The 15,534-nt window shown below is 50.7% G+C and overlaps 2 protein-coding genes across 28 annotated transcripts in view; one reads left to right on the forward strand and one right to left on the reverse strand.

Annotated features, from left to right (window-relative positions):
• Positions 1–14,743, forward strand: part of Fmnl3 (formin like 3) — a 54,879-nt gene extending 40,136 nt beyond the window's left edge. For 2 of the 7 annotated variants that reach the window (XM_071609870.1, XM_071609872.1), the window contains exons 6-27: positions 1,475–1,627; positions 2,839–2,947; positions 3,122–3,198; positions 3,712–3,805; positions 4,864–4,938; positions 5,042–5,152; positions 5,434–5,583; positions 5,967–6,068; positions 7,533–7,812; positions 8,239–8,307; positions 8,397–8,521; positions 8,715–8,917; positions 10,030–10,264; positions 10,417–10,485; positions 10,582–10,662; positions 10,751–10,880; positions 11,514–11,674; positions 11,978–12,079; positions 12,424–12,516; positions 12,766–12,889; positions 13,019–13,135; positions 13,805–13,891. In XM_071609870.1, the coding sequence (XP_071465971.1) occupies positions 1,475–1,627; positions 2,839–2,947; positions 3,122–3,198; positions 3,712–3,805; positions 4,864–4,938; positions 5,042–5,152; positions 5,434–5,583; positions 5,967–6,068; positions 7,533–7,812; positions 8,239–8,307; positions 8,397–8,521; positions 8,715–8,917; positions 10,030–10,264; positions 10,417–10,485; positions 10,582–10,662; positions 10,751–10,880; positions 11,514–11,674; positions 11,978–12,079; positions 12,424–12,516; positions 12,766–12,889; positions 13,019–13,110 (2,635 nt within the window). In that variant the 3' untranslated portion in view covers positions 13,111–13,135; positions 13,805–13,891. Of the gene's footprint in view, positions 1–1,474; positions 1,628–2,838; positions 2,948–3,121; positions 3,199–3,711; positions 3,806–4,863; positions 4,939–5,041; positions 5,153–5,433; positions 5,584–5,966; positions 6,069–7,532; positions 7,813–8,238; positions 8,308–8,396; positions 8,522–8,714; positions 8,918–10,029; positions 10,265–10,416; positions 10,486–10,581; positions 10,663–10,750; positions 10,881–11,513; positions 11,675–11,977; positions 12,080–12,423; positions 12,517–12,765; positions 12,903–13,018; positions 13,136–13,804 lie in introns of all 7 variants that reach the window. The other 5 variants (XM_071609871.1, XM_071609873.1, XM_027950047.3 and 2 more) reach the window with 5 other exon arrangements.
• The window catches only part of Prpf40b (pre-mRNA processing factor 40 homolog B), a 107,377-nt gene that overhangs the window by 16,027 nt on the left and 75,816 nt on the right, over positions 1–15,534 (reverse strand). For 14 of the 21 annotated variants that reach the window (XM_071609885.1, XM_071609882.1, XM_071609883.1 and 11 more), the window contains one exon: positions 14,540–14,637. In XM_071609885.1, the coding sequence (XP_071465986.1) occupies positions 14,540–14,637 (98 nt within the window). Of the gene's footprint in view, positions 1–8,514; positions 8,724–14,539; positions 14,638–14,964; positions 15,494–15,534 lie in introns of those variants that run through there. The other 7 variants (XM_027950042.3, XM_027950041.3, XM_027950039.3 and 4 more) reach the window with 3 other exon arrangements.

Below are 15,534 nucleotides of genomic sequence, written 5' to 3' on the forward strand. Positions count from 1 at the left end.
ATACCTTTGATTCTTAAAAAGACTCAGGGAAGTGAGAGAATGTATTTTGGGAAGGGATGAGGCCAGATAGAATCTGAGTAAGGCATTTACTGTAAACCATTAAGCTCTCTCTCTGTCAGGGAGGTTCCTCTGAGGTCTACTGAATGGTCCCCCATTAATTACTTCCTGATTCAGGACTCTGATTCTCACTTTACCTCATTTGGGACATTTGGGCATCTATAGATATCATTTTTTCTACAAAACCCCAGCCTCTGTATCTTTTACCTGGGGCTGTGTGTGTTTGTGGAATGGAATGCTCTGTGGGGGAAGAGCCTGTGAGAGATGTTCCTTAATCCTTCATGACCTACAGGGGCAGAGGGCAGTAAGAATGTGCAGGACTGCTTCTCAAAGCATGTACCTGGATGAGCATGTGTGAACGAAGACCCTGTGGGTCATTGAGCTCAGCTGTCCTGTTTGCCCTGGCTACACTCACAAACTGCTGATGTTGGGAGACATGTGATCCCAGAAGTAGGAAGTGACAAACTGTCTCAGCTGCTGTAGAGGCTAGACTGCAGATCCTTAGTCCATAATCTCAACCTGCATATTTCTTCCCCCAGGAAAGCTAAAGCTCAAGAAGCCTCTATATCAGAGAAACCTAGAAGCCTCAAGTAGCCAACCTTAGAAAACCTGGTCATTAAAAACTAATGTAGGCACCAAGTTCAGCCAGAGGTAGTTGTTGTGCTCCATTTGTGTACAATGTGTCAAAATGCATTCCACTATCATGTATAACTAATTAGAACAAAATAAAAAATTTAAAAAAAAACAATATAGTGTGGGAGCTGGGATGTAGCTCAGCAGTGGAGTGCTTGTCTAGCATTTAAGGCCCCGGGTTTCATTACCAGCACCTTGGTATGAAGAGAGGGGAAGCCAGCCAGAGCTAGGTTAGGGTAGTGGTGTTCCTTTTAAGCAGAAAAGACTATGCCATTCTGGGTTTGGTGGGACCTCCTTTCCTGTCCATTCAGAGCTACTCAATGCAGAATAAATTGGGTATTGCCATTGGCCAACTAGCAAGACCACAGTTGGCACATTTCCTACCCTCCTTCTGGAGTGAGATTCTCCATGTGGAGCCACAGCTGCTTTGAGATGTCCCACCTAAGGCTGGGAGTGCAAAAAGATAGCAGCCCCCACAGTCCTTGGGCCATGGGGACACCATTCCTCCTGGAGTTGCCTGGCCAGTGGGGAACAGAGGAACTGGCCTCTCCGCATCCCATCTCCTCAGATCCCTCTTCTGGAGCTGCCTGTGCCTATTCTGCCCTGTCCTGTGTTGGTGGCTCTCATGATCAGGACCAGGATTGAGTCTCTGCTTCCCAATTTCGCTTTCTCTTCTTGCTACCCTTGCCTGAAGAGTCGGGGACAGGCTCACTGGGGGGCTTGGCACAGAATTTCTCCTGTATATGTGCCTGTGTGTGCGCATGTATGTCCTTTCATGCTCCAGGTTTGACTTTGAGGGTCTGGAGAGTGGTGATGATGGTGCATTTGACAAATTCCGGTCCTGGAGCAGGTCAATCGAAGACCTGCAGCCGCCCAGCGCCCTGTCGGCTCCCTTCACCAACAGCCTCGCTCGCTCTGCGCGCCAGTCTGTGCTCCGGTATGTGTGTGCTCGCTCTTCCCGCCTGCCTCCCACCCCAGCCCCAGTCCAGGTCTCAGTAACCGCGGTGAGTGCTCATGCTCCTTCCTTCACTCTTGCTTCCAGGCTCAGCTCTCTTGCCCTCTGCCTGCCAGTCTGTCTCTGGTCTGTCCTCTCTGTCTCCTTGACTCTGCCCAGCGGTCTGTCCTGGGTAAGTACATGGTCCTTAGCTGTGCCACCCACCTGGGGTTCCAGCTCTCCCCCTCCTTCATTCCTCACTCTCTTGGCTATTCCTCCCCAGCCTCTTGGGCAGGGCCTGGGCTTCAGTGGCTGATCTAGCTCTTGTACTCATGTATTTTCCTCTAGCTCTCATTCTGCCCATCAGCTGCTGGGAGAGGAGACCAGCTCCCATTCACCTTCCTGCCTCTCACCTTCCCTTCTTCCTTCAGGCCTTATCTCTCAAAGTCTGCTACATGTTCCTTTGTCTATGATGTCCTAAGAGCCATTCTGCCTGAAGGCAGACAGATGTACTGGATGACTTCTCAGAACTCCTATCCTAGGAGGCTGTCCTTTGGGCCCTGTAGCCTTTTCCTTGGCCTCTGTCTTGTGGCCATTCTTCTCTCCCTACTCTCCTATTTGAGTTTTTTGTCCCTCAAACACTACTAATCATTCTAATAAATGCAGAAGCAAATTCCATTCCTGCTTCCTCTTTTTTTTTTTTTTTAAACAAAACATTATTGAGGCAGTGGAGGGGTGATGCAGAGGCAGAAATAGCCCCCTGGCCTTCCTAAAGCCTTTGGGGTTCTGTTCTGCCTTTTGGGGTCACAGAAGTGGAATAAGAGCCAAGATGGTCCTGCCCCACTAAATGTGAAGAACAGACAGCAACTGAAATTTGGGGGAGGGAAGGTTCAGATGGATCTCTTTGGACTCAACTCAAGGAGTAGGAAGGCCTACACAACTTCTGAGTATATATTTGAGGGTCTCTGGGATTAGCATGGTATGAACACTGGTTATGGAACTGGGATGTTGGGAAGTTGCTGACAAAGTTCTGTTCTGGGAGGTGAACACACGCTGACAATCTGCCTTCTGCACCCTTCTCGTGACTGATGGTACCAAGTCCTTCTCCTATTTCTGCTGCTAAGGAGCAGCCTGGTGTTTGGGTGATGGTGAGCACTCTTTGACCTTTCATCAGCAGCCTTAAACCCCACCTGACAGCCTGGCCTTTTCCCCAGGTACAGCACTCTACCTGGCCGCAGGGCCTTGAAGAACTCCCGCCTGGTAAGCCAAAAAGATGACGTCCACGTCTGTATCCTTTGTCTCAGAGCCATCATGAATTATCAGGTAAGGGGCAGCATTAGCCATGGGTGCTCTACCTCTTCTGCCTCATCTGGTGAACCAGGAGAGCTAACAGGGCACCAGCTTATGAAAGACAGGTTTGCTAGTGGCCTATGGCCAAGGAGATCTGCTGGGTTCTCCCTTCCTCATCAAGGTCCTCTCCATCTTTTTCCTTTGCAGTATGGCTTCAACTTAGTCATGTCCCATCCCCATGCTGTCAATGAGATTGCACTTAGCCTCAACAACAAGAATCCAAGGTAGGTTCTTGCCTTCCCCACTCTTCTCAGGGCTCTAGAGGTCTGGCCTCTACTTGTCCCTGACCAGTCTGCCTATGTCGGAACCTTGGTTTGGGCCCCTCTCCTCTGTTGGGGAAGTGTCCTGGCTGCACAGCTGTGATCCTGGGAACAAACCTTCCTAACCCATCTTCTTCTTCTTCTTCTTTTTTTTTTTTTTTGATACTGGGGATTGAACTTGGGGTATTTAACCACTGAGTCACATTCCCAGTTCTTTTTATTTTTGAGACAGGGTCTCACTAAGTTGCTGAGGCTGGACTTGAACTTGCAATCCTCTTGTTTCAGCTTCCTGAGTTGTTGGGATTACAGGCATACACAACCACACTCAGCTCACCTATCTCCTTCCAAAACCCATCACCTCTTTTGCTGCCAAGTCTGTCTCAGTCCTCCAGAAGGACTCCCCTAGTCATGAGCATAAGCTGTGTGGTGGTCAGGATGGGGAGATAAGAGAATTAATCTTCCTTCTTCACTCCTTAGGACCAAAGCCCTGGTCTTGGAGCTCTTAGCAGCTGTGTGTTTGGTGCGAGGAGGTCACGAAATCATCCTGGCTGCCTTTGACAATTTCAAAGAGGTCAGTCTCCTGCTTGCATGTGTGTGGAGAAGGTGGGGAACCTGGTATTTACTTAAAGCACCATTTCATGGGATTTCTAGTGATTTTAATGTTTGAGTGTTTGGCTAAGCAGCCTGCTCCCCAGATTAAGAACAGCACTAAGGTAAAACCAGAACTTTGATCTCATGCATGAGAGCTAATAGCTCTCATGCCAGGAAACTATCCAACTGACTGGCTAAGCTGCTGTTGGCTATAGTGCAATGGTCCTAACCTGGCCATTATCAGATTCACCTTGTTAACAGTACTGCTAGCTCCCTGTGCCCCACTCCAGACCACTGGAGACTGGGCATCTGTAGTTTATGAGAACTGCCAGGCAATTCTGCTGTAGTGAACCAAAGCAGGTATGTTTATTAGGGGAGGAAAGGGATGTCTCTCAGATAGTTGTCCACTGTTAGTGACGGGGGAGAGCTTCTATGTGGAATGTCCTAAGCCTCTGGGCCTGGTTCTGAAACCCCAATCTGCTTGAACGTAGGATTCCTCGACATTCAGCCATAGCTGTGGTCCCACCCCTTCCTCCTCTCTGGACCTCTTCCCTAGCATCCATTGTTTAAGTCAGGAAATAGCTCTTCCTCCTCGAAGCCCAGGGACTCACAGTAGCCTCTGGACCCCCACTGGCAGAGGACTTTCCTGCACACTGGCTCCTCCTTTGCATTCCCCTGGGACCTCGGCCTCTTGCTTCAGCCATGTCCTGATTCCCTTTCTCCTTCTGTCAGTAACTTGGCAGCATCAGACTTCTGTGTTTCTTGTTGGCATAGCCCCAGAGGCATTTAAAGTCCAGCCTAAGGGCACAGGCTTTACTGGTTTCCCTTAGTGAGTTGGTGAGAGACCAGAGACCCAGGGCCAGATTCCAGGTCCCAGGTTTTCTTCTACAGTATCCAGAATGGCTCATTTCCTAGATTAGCTGTGGTTAAACTTGGTCTGAACCAATGCCTTTGCCATGATGTTTCTGGGAGCCTCAGCTCAGGGGCTTAGTTTCTGCATGGGGCAGATCTTTTCCCTGAGAAAGTTTGCTCATCCAGGTGTGCAAGGAGCTGCACCGCTTTGAGAAGCTGATGGAGTATTTCCGTAATGAGGACAGCAACATTGACTTCATGGTGAGGAACAGCCTGGGGCAGGTGCATGCCAAGCAGGGCCATGTGCTCCTTAGGGAAAGGGACCATGGTGACATTGTATTTTGATATTTTTATTCTTCACTAGGTGGCCTGCATGCAGTTCATCAACATTGTAGTACACTCAGTGGAGGATATGAACTTCCGGGTCCACCTACAGTATGAGTTTACAAAGCTGGGACTGGAGGAGTTCCTTCAGGTGAGCTGACCAGGTGCTTTGGTATAAAGATCCAGCTTAGAAACATCAGTGTTTCTTTTATAAAAACTTAGTCCTTGATGTCTTTGGAACTTGCCTGTTTTCTGTGGTCTGGGTTTTAGGACATCCTACAGAGGTCTCCCTAACTAGGCAGCTCTATGAGGGCCAGATACTGACACAGCAAGTAGCAGGAAATCCCTGCATTATATGCTGTGAGAGGGTGACAAAGACCCAAGAGTTTTTAGGTGGTTCCCCAACTACTACTCTTTCTGATTTCTCCCCAGAAGTCAAGGCATACGGAGAGTGAGAAGTTGCAGGTGCAGATTCAGGCATACCTCGACAATGTGTTTGATGTAGGGGGTTTGTTGGAAGATGCTGAGACCAAGAATGTAGCCCTGGAGAAGGTGGAAGAACTAGAAGAGCACGTATCTCATGTAGGTGGCCTCCTTTGTCTGCCATAACCTTTGTTGAATGTCAGGGAGGATGGTGATGACTGAGTTTCAAAATCCTGTATTTACCCACTTGCCTCCAGATTGAGTCTCAGGAAGACTTTAGAATCCACTGAGGCTCTCTAGAATATGCTATGGTGTGAGTCACATGCATTCAGACTGCTGCCATTTTGCCTTGTATGTGTTGCTGTTTCATGTGGGGTCAGACCTTGGGCCCTTGGGAGGTGATGTAAAGAAGTCACCTAACCAAGCTGCGTTTGGGGACCTATGGGGTGGGAATGTTGGGCCCAGGTCTTGACTGGGCTTTAGTTCATACTGAGTGCCTAGGCTTTAGGGCCAGCCCCGAACCTGCCATTCCCAACCTGCAGCTCACAGAGAAGCTTCTGGACCTGGAGAATGAGAACATGATGCGGGTGGCAGAGCTAGAGAAGCAGCTGCTACAGCGAGAAAAAGAGCTGGAGAGCATTAAGGTACCAAAAAATCTGGGGAAGGAAAGCCATGGCCACCCCTGGGCTCCAGTGCTTTGGGACGTTGCTCTTCTGAGTTATGTCAAGAAAAGATCTTGATTTACCCCTGAGTTACACAGATGGTGGTGTTCTGATGATTTTACTCTATTTTTTAGTTTGGGAGGGAAGCTGAAACCAAAGTGGGCAAGACACAAGACATACTGGAAAGGGTAGAGGCAGACTGTGCACCCGCAGGTACCCCTGGAGTCCCTTCCAGTCTCCTCCCAACCCATCTTGCTGCTTTTTCCTCCACGTGCTTCTCAACCCTGCTTACAGATCAGGGTTGGAGTAGCTGTTTTTTAGGCCATCCACAAAGTATCCTAAATTATGAATGCAGAGGCTCCTTATATTTCATTCTCTGCTTTATCCTTCTCCCACTTTTTTGTTAGTTATACAGTCATGCCCCACTGGATGTGGTGGTGCATACCTGTAATAGCTCAGGAGGCTGGGGCAAGAGGATCGCAAGTTCAAAGCTAGCCTCAACAATTTCGAGAGGCCCTAAGTAACTTAGCAAGACCCTGTCTCAAAAAAATAGTAATAAAAAAAGGACTAGAAATGTGCTCAGTGGTTAGATTCAATCCCTGGTATCAAAATAATAATAATGATGTTGTCATCCTGCCCCAACCTTTTTCTTCCCAAGGAATATGATCATGAGCTGAGCCTCTGTTAAGTACCAAATTAGGAAATATAGAGGGTTCAAAGATGGCTAAGACAAAGCCTGTCCATGAGGCTTCCAACTGAGCAATTACACAGGGCCAAATTATAAATAAAAGCAATAAAGAAGGGCTGAGGTTGTGGCTCAGTGGTAAAGCACTTGCCTGGTGTGTGTAAGGCACTGGGTTCAATCCTCAGCACGCATAAATAAATAAATACATACATACATACATACATGGAATTTTGTCCATGTACAACTAAAAAAAATTTTTTTGAAAATTAAAAAAAAAGGCAATAAAGAGACCCAAGGGGGCTGGGGGTTGTGATTGAGTGGCAGAGCGTTTAACTAGCATGTGTGAGGTACTGGGTTCAAATCTCAGCACCACGTATAATAAATGAATAAAATAAAGGTCTGTCAACATCTCCAAGGGCTATGGAGAAAGCAGCTACATCAGACTGGTAGTAGCTAAGGAGAATTTCACAGTAGCATCCTTTATCCTGGGTCCTGAAGGATAGGTGCTGTGAGAACAGTCCAGAGCAGAGAGAATGACATTTCATGGTGCCAGCAGAGGGAGGCCAGCCCTTCTACTCACCTCCTTTGCTCTGCTGCACTCCAACTTCCCTTACTCTCCCATCTAGAATTCTGCTACTCTAAGCACCTCACGAGACCCTTATTTGACTATCCTTTGGGTAGGAAATCTCTCTTACTCCCAGGAGTAATGACTGCTGTGCCTCTAGCCCATCCTTCCCTCAATAACACTCTCTGCCCAATAGGAGACATATGAGAACACAAGCCACCAGGTGCATACCCTGCGGAGGCTCATTAAGGAGAAGGAAGAGGCCTTCCAGCGCCGATGCCACCTGGAGCCAAGTGCTCGTGGCTTGGAGCCCATGGGTGTTGAGGCCCTGACCAGAGCAAGCCCTCCAGAGCTGAGCGAGGGCATACCACCCTCAGACCTGGACCTGCTAGCTCCAGCCCCACCTGCCGAGGAGGCCCTTCCTCTGCCCCCACCACCGGCTCCTCCCTTGCCCCCGCCGCCTCCCCCTTTACCAGGTAAGTAACCAGGATCTCTAGGCCCAGCGGGGCAGCCACATTGTGGGGCCAAAACCCTAGTCAGCAGTGTCTTCTTTAGCAGCCAGGAAATGGCATCATTTGAAGGATGGAAGGCTATCAAGTCAAAGTTAGAGAAAGGGCTGATGGGGAGCTACCATCTAAGGAAGCCTGGGTTACTGGTACAGGGGTGGGCCTGTTTCAAGAATCATCAAAATGCTGCTTCAAAGCAGCCAAGGAGAGGCTGGAGAAACTGAGGCAGAGACTAGATTGAACCGCCTCTGACAGGACTCCTGGTAGTGACTTGAGCTGAACTCACATCGCCTCCTCTCCTAAGAGTCTGTAAGGACAGGTCAGGGGGGCAGAGGAGAGGGCAGCCCAGGAAGTCTCATGACCCCTGGGTCACTGTGCCATTTATTTTTCCCCTAGGCAAGTGTCCCCCAGCCCCACCTCTCCCTGGAGCTGCTCCCTCTGTGGTATTGACAGTGGGCCTGTCAGGTGAGTGCCTCTAGGACCTTGGACAGGGCTGGTAGAATCAGGGGAATGTGTCCTTGGCTCCATCCTCAATGATACTCCTTTCAAATTAGCCATTCGCATTAAGAAACCTATCAAGACCAAGTTCCGGTTGCCGGTCTTCAACTGGACAGCACTGAAACCCAATCAGATCAGTGGCACTGTCTTCAGTGAACTGGATGATGAGAAGATCTTGGAGGTGACAGGGTCTGGGGCCCAGAAGGGTGGGGCTGAAGACCAGGTTGCCAGACCTCCTGGACTTCTGTCTTCAGGCAGAGTGGGACCAGGGTCAGCTTCATGAGCCAGAGCTAGGCTCGTGCTGAGTGTACTGCCAGCAGATCGTTGCGTAGTATGAGGCTGCAGTATTTTCCCTTCTCATCTACTCTTGCCAGGACCTGGATCTGGACAAGTTTGAAGAATTGTTTAAGACGAAAGCTCAGGGCCCTGCCCTTGACCTCATCTGCTCCAAGAATAAGACAGCACAAAAAGCTGCCAGCAAGGTGACCCTGTTGGAAGCCAACCGTGCCAAGAACCTGGCCATCACCCTGCGCAAGGCTGGCCGCTCAGCTGAGGAGATTTGCAGGGCTATTCACACGTGAGGCTCCCACTGACCTGGCTCTGGTCCCCAACCAGTTGGCAACCCAGCTCTCCACCCAGGAACCTGGTTTTTCCTAAATTCCAGGGTTCCTGACAGAGTTCCTCCACCCTCTATCATCCACTGTCCTGGCCAGAACTTATTGCATCCATGCTATGTGCCAGAAGCCATGTGAGGTGCTGGAGATGAACCTAGACCTTCACTCAGGGAGCTCCTAGTCTAGTGGGAACAGTGCAGTAATACCAAGTGACACCACCTAGAGGGCAGAAAGAGTAACATGACTGAACTTTGTGATTGGGGGCGGGGGGCTTCCCAGAAGAGGTGATACCTCAACTGACATCTAAAGGAAGTGCACACATTAGTCCAGTTCAGGGCCCAGAGGGAGGAGCTTTGTACCCTGGGTACTAAAAATGGAATCTGGCTTTAATGTAGGGAGGAGAATATAGGAGGGACAGGGTAGAAAATTGGACAGAAGTCCTGCAGGCCTGCTCAGGTGTTTGGACTTTATCATAGGTACAGAGGGAGGAAATTGATGGACTTACATTTATTGATTGATTGGCAGTACTGGAGTTAAATTCAAGGCCTCAGCGCATGCTAGATAAATGCTCTACCACCGAGTTACATCCTGAGTCCGGACCTCCACTCCCTTTTAAAATCTTATTTTGAGTGAGGATTTTCACTAAGACCAGGCTGGTCTTGAACTTGTGATCTTCTACATGTGTGCACCATTGTGCCAGTTTGAAGGGCTCTTAAACAGGATTATGGAAGCTGGGCACACTGGCACACACCTGTAATCCTAGCAATTTGGCAGAGTGAGGCAGGAGGATTGCAAGTTCAAAGCCAACCTCAGCAAATAAGACTCTCAGCAACTTAGCAAGACCCTAGTCTTAAAATTAATTAAAAAAGGACTGAGGATGCAGTTCAGTGGTAAAGTACCCCCTGGGTTCACTCCCCTGTAGCAAATAAAAAACAGGAACATGGAATGTTCCCAAGATTTTTGGTGCCACTGTGATGGTGCTCTGCCTCTAGCTTCGTCTCATGCAGTCCTCACCCCCATTCCTCCTGGAGGAAAGACATATACAAATGATCCTGTGATCCTCCCTCCTACACAGATATGACCTACAGACACTACCTGTGGATTTTGTGGAGTGCCTGATGCGCTTCCTGCCCACGGAGGCTGAGGTGAAGCTACTGCGGCAATACGAGCGTGAGCGGCAGCCTCTAGAGGAGCTGGCAGCTGAGGACCGCTTCATGTTGCTCTTCAGCAAGGTGGAGCGGCTGACCCAGCGAATGGCTGGCATGGCCTTTCTGGGCAACTTCCAGGACAACCTGCAGATGCTCACACCGGTATAGCCCTCATCCAAATAGTTATCCTCTGCTGCTCCATCTCTTTCTGTTGAGCACTTCCCCTGCCCTGCTCCTCCTCCTAGCTCTTCCCTGACTAACTCCACACCATTACCCAAGCCTGGAATGACTCAAGTATTCATCTCATTTTCCAGCAACTCAATGCCATAATTGCAGCCTCTGCCTCCGTCAAGTCTTCACAGAAGCTGAAGCAGATGCTGGAGGTGGGAAGAGGGGTGAATGGGGTGTTGGCCCTGGGGGCTATAGAGAGGGAGCCTTAGGGCATGACCTGACCTGCTTCCCACACATCTGCTGAACAGATCATACTTGCATTGGGAAACTACATGAATAGCAGCAAGCGAGGAGCTGTGTATGGCTTCAAGCTCCAGAGCCTAGATCTGGTAAGAAAGTGGTGGGTAGCATGGGCAGGGTACAGTGGTGGTGGAGCCTGTTTTTAGCTGTCTGGCACTGCCTCTCCCTCCCTTCCAGCTACTGGACACTAAGTCCACTGACCGGAAGATGACTCTGCTGCATTTCATCGCCTTGACAGTGAAGGAGAAATACCCAGACCTAACTAACTTTTGGCATGAGCTGCACTTTGTGGAGAAGGCTGCAGCAGGTGAGGCGAGTTTGGCAGGGTAGGCCAGTCCTTATGTTCAGCCTAGGACAATCCCAGGAAGCTATGAGGAAAGAGAACTCTTGGTCCATTTATTTCTAGTTTTTTTTTTGTTAACTTTCTGACCACTTCAAAGCTTTCCGCTAGAGCCATGAGCGCAGGCCATCCCAGAGTGGGCCTTCCTCTCTAGGCATCAGGCCTGGCCTAGCCTTCCCAGTTAGGTGCAGTAGGAGCAGGAACAGGAAGGGGAGTTGACTCTTTCCTCCCAACTTCCTTAAGTTGGTTCAGAGACTTACTGACATTTCTCTATGGTGCATGCAGTATTAGAAAAACCATGAAGCCCTCCAGAGACATAAAGTAGCTGTTATTTGTGCCAGTTCATGGAAGCTGGGCAAGAAGTCAGCTCCACTTTGGAGACCAGCAACAACTGTAGCTTGCCTCCCTTTGCTACCTTGTTCTCTGGAGTTGCTCTACCCGAGAGCCCAGCTCTCTGGTGTGCACTTCCTTCTTCATGTCCACACCTGGGTGAGAACCTTAGTGAGCTGTGCCAAGGGAGAGGGTGTTTGCTGTAGCTGGGCTGGGCAATGCATATCCCAGGCCATAGGTCGCCCTCAGCAAGGCCTCTGACTACTACAGTGTCCCTGGAGAATGTGCTGCTAGATGTGAAGGAGCTGGGCCGGGGCATGGAGCTGATTCGGCGAGAATGCAGCATTCATGACAATAGTGTCCTTCGGAGCTTCCTCAGCACCAATGAAGGCAAACTGGATAAGCTCCAGCGTGACGCCAAGACAGCAGAGGTGAGCAAGAGATGGAGTGGGCAGGAGCAACCCAGGCTGTCTAGGTAAGCCTAGCTGGTTCTTTTACATAACACCAACAGCAGGCCTTCTGTGTCAGAGAGAGAGGGCTTTGGGGGTGGCAGACAGCCATCTCTGGAGACATGGGCACTTGGGGCCCTCAAGGACCCCCAATTCTCTCTAGTTTACCTTGGCTTGAGTGGTTGATTTTCCTTCCTTTGACCCTGTGCTCTGCTTTCTGTGGGCCACCTGTTCCTGGGCTTCTTCCTGCCAGGCTGACCCCCTTCTGCCAATCCCTTTCCCTAGGAGGCCTACAATGCAGTTGTGCGCTACTTTGGAGAGAGTCCCAAGACCACACCTCCTTCTGTATTTTTTCCAGTATTTGTCCGATTCATTCGTTCTTACAAGGTAAGCTGAAGAGGGGTTTTTAAAGAGAGGTTTGACAGTGAGTAACCCCTCTTTTAAAAAGGGTTGAGGGAGAGAGAGCTCGGGCTTCAAGTCTTGGCTTTTTCCAACTCCTCCTCTGGGTCCTGGGAAGGGAGCAATGGAAGCTGGCGAGAGGCCTCATAGCTGAACTGGTGTGGCAGGGTGGGGGCCCAGGTTCTTCCTGTCATTGTTTGGAGCAGGAAGTGCCCCTCCAGAGGGTGGCCACCTGGGGTTCACTGGTCCCACTGCCACCTACTCTCCACTCTCAGTGTCAGCTCCTCCCCTCCTAGCCCGTAAGCCTCACTGTCCACCTTGGTTCTCTGTAGGAAGCAGAACAAGAGAATGAAGCCCGCAAGAAGCAGGAGGAGGTAATGCGGGAGAAACAGCTGGCTCAGGAAGCCAAGAAGCTGGATGCCAAGGTGCGTGGGACCAAGAACTGGGGCAAAGAACTGGGGACTGAGAGGGAAATAGAGCTAGAGAGAAGATGGGAAACTGCAACAGATACACCTGAGGCTACAAGGATTGAGGCTAGAATCCAGAGGGATAAGGAGCTGGACTCTGGGAGGGGGATTCCCAGTAGCACATAAGCCAGGAGCATCTTGGGACAGGAGCCAGCCCCTTGTCAGGTTACTGATGACTTCCTTCCCCTTTCAAATGCTTGGCCATAGACCCCATCCCAGCGGAACAAATGGCAACAGCAGGAGCTAATTGCAGAGTTGAGGCGACGCCAGGCTAAGGAGCACCGACCAGTTTATGAGGGAAAAGATGGTACCATTGAGGACATCATCACAGGTGGGGTCCTTCTGTCCTCCTTTGGGGCCTGGTGTTGGATCCAGATCCCAGAGCCCAACCTATCCAGATCCACCCCCGCCCCACTGCCCACCAATGAGGCCTGACCACTGTGTCTCTCTCCTGGGCCAGTGTTGAAGAGTGTCCCTTTCACGGCTCGTACTGCCAAGCGGGGCTCACGCTTCTTCTGTGACGCAGCCCACCATGATGAGTCAAACTGTTAACCCCCAAGGCTGGGGCCCCTGACAGGTATTGGGCACCACAGCTGCCCCTTCTGCATGCCCACCTCCCTGGACTGCTGGAGCCCATAGGCACTCCCTTGCATGCTCTGGAAACATTTCCTAGCTGCCTCTTAGTATGGGAACACATACTTCTTGCATGCCCCACGATGCCAGAAGCATGGCTTATCCTCTGCATTTGCCCACACAGAAGTAGACTCCCTCTCACTAATGCTGTCCTGGCTTCTAAGAACTAAGACCCAAGGGCCAGGTGTGGGAGCTGTGCCAGAGTAGGCAGGACCATAGGCTTATGGTTTTGATTGCTGACGCTGAGGTTACATTTCTGGGTCCAGGGCATCTTGGTCCATCTCTTCTCTACAGTTCCCTCATCACAAGAGCTCTGGTAGTAGGTGCTGCCCAGGGGCAGTTAGATGCCCCCTCATGTCTGCTTCCTGACATTCGAAGGGTCTCTTCCCAGTTTCTGGCTCTGCTTAAGTCTACTTTGTTTCTGCCTAGTGGCCTCTAGTCTCCCCACCTGATTTTTTTCGAAGGTCAGAGTCCCAGCATTTTCCCTAGCTGGCCTTAAAGCCTCACTTCAAATTCCATGGTCCACTTCACGGCTGGTTCCTCCCTATCCTGCTGTGGGTGCTCCTGAAGATGCTGTCCTGCCTGTTGATAAGCTCCTTTGTCTTCCCTATAGGCCTCCACCGCCAACCCATTGTTGTTCGCCACCAAGCGCGGAGTGCTGCACCACCCAGTGGCCCCCCTCGGGCTCCAGGCCCCCACTGAGACCCTCTTGGAGGCAGAAGCACTTCAGTCCTGCAAAGTTCCGGAAGCCAGTGGACCTGAAGCCAAGGGTCTGGCAGAAGGTTATGCTGCTCTCAGCTGTGCCACCCCCAGCACTCGGGCTGGATCTTACCTATGCCATTGTGGGCACTAGGCCTATTACAGGCCTGGCACTTCCCTAGTGCCTCCAGTACTGTACTTTTGCCCCTGTGGTCTTCAATTTCATTCCTTGAAGGGTCATCAAGGGGTTAGCTCAAAGCTAGGAAAACCCATTTCCAGCTTTACCCTATACAGGGGGCACCTAGGCCCCTCTCCCCTGCTAGAGCCCAGTGAGAAGAGAGGAGAAAAGCTAGTCTCCCTGCTTTTTTCCCCTTTCTTTTCACAGTTCCATGGTCAGCACTAGTCTAGCAGTATACAGGCATCCTGGAACCCTGCCAATCTCAGATCATCTCTTATGAGGAGCAAGGCCCTTTTGCGCTTGGACCCACCCAGCTGCACCCTCATGATAAGTGTAGAGGAATGATGCCAGGCCTGCTGTCCTTCTCCTTGGCCCATTCAAGTCATATGCTGTTCTTGCTGCAGTGGCCTGAAGAGCAGGGTTGTCTACACCAAGACCTCTAGAGAAAGGGCATGCCAACAACCTCCTCACCTCCTTTTCTCAGCTAGGTGGTTTTTTGGTGGGGGGTAGGAAGCATGGTGGTCTCTGCAGACTATCTGCTCAGTTCCCTGCCAGTTTCTTCTCAGTCCCTGGAAGAGAATCAGGGGCCACCTCTTTTTGTACATGTACCATTTCCCTTCTCTCTTGTACATAAACCCTAGTCCTTCCTTCTCTTAACAAAAGCTTGAAGCACCAGGCTGTCTCCTTTCTGAGCTTGGGGGAGCCAGGATGGCTGCTGAATTAAAAAGTCTGGGGAAAGGAGCACAGAAGCCTGCCGGAAGGAGGCTGGGTGGTTTCTGACCACACAAAGGGAAGCAGGCCTGTGTGAGACACTAGTGCCCTCTGCTGGACATGTGTACACCAATCCAGTTCCCAGCCTGCCCAAGTAGCACATGGAGAGGACAAAAGTCACCAGCCATGTTATAAATATTGTTATTTAAAAAACAAAAACAAAACACACATACATCAGGTCCCTGGAGAAAGCAGTGGTGAAGCCCCTGGGCAGGCACTGATGCTAGAGGGTAAGAACTCAGCCCTATGCCACCCAGGCTGTGTCCACCAGCCTGTCTCTTCCCTGGAGACCCCATTACTCATACTTGATCTACTGGTATCACCCGCCCCCCCTTCAACATGGCCTGGGGCTGTGGGCAAGGACTGCACTAGTTGTCCGGGAAGTGGGGAACCCTTGAACACCAAGAGCAACCTTGACAGGTGCCAACAGTGGTGTACTGAGGGTGGAGTTACTTTAGGAAAAGTGGACACCGACCAGACGAAGGAGTCTGAGGCATATGGTAAGGGTGGCCAAGAAGCCACCACCTCAAGCAGGCCCGAGGCAGAGAGCAGCTTATCAGGTCACTGGTGGTCATCCAGCTGCTGTAGGAGTGTCCGCCGCCGCCTCTCTAGCTCCCCCTCACTCAGCTCGCTTTCTGACGTGTCCCAGCCTGTCTGTTGGAGCAGAGGCATGGCTCACCCAAGCCCCCTGGACA

Source organism: Marmota flaviventris, chromosome 3 (assembly GCF_047511675.1).
Source record: "Marmota flaviventris isolate mMarFla1 chromosome 3, mMarFla1.hap1, whole genome shotgun sequence".
NCBI classification, from domain to species: Eukaryota; Metazoa; Chordata; class Mammalia; order Rodentia; family Sciuridae; genus Marmota; species Marmota flaviventris.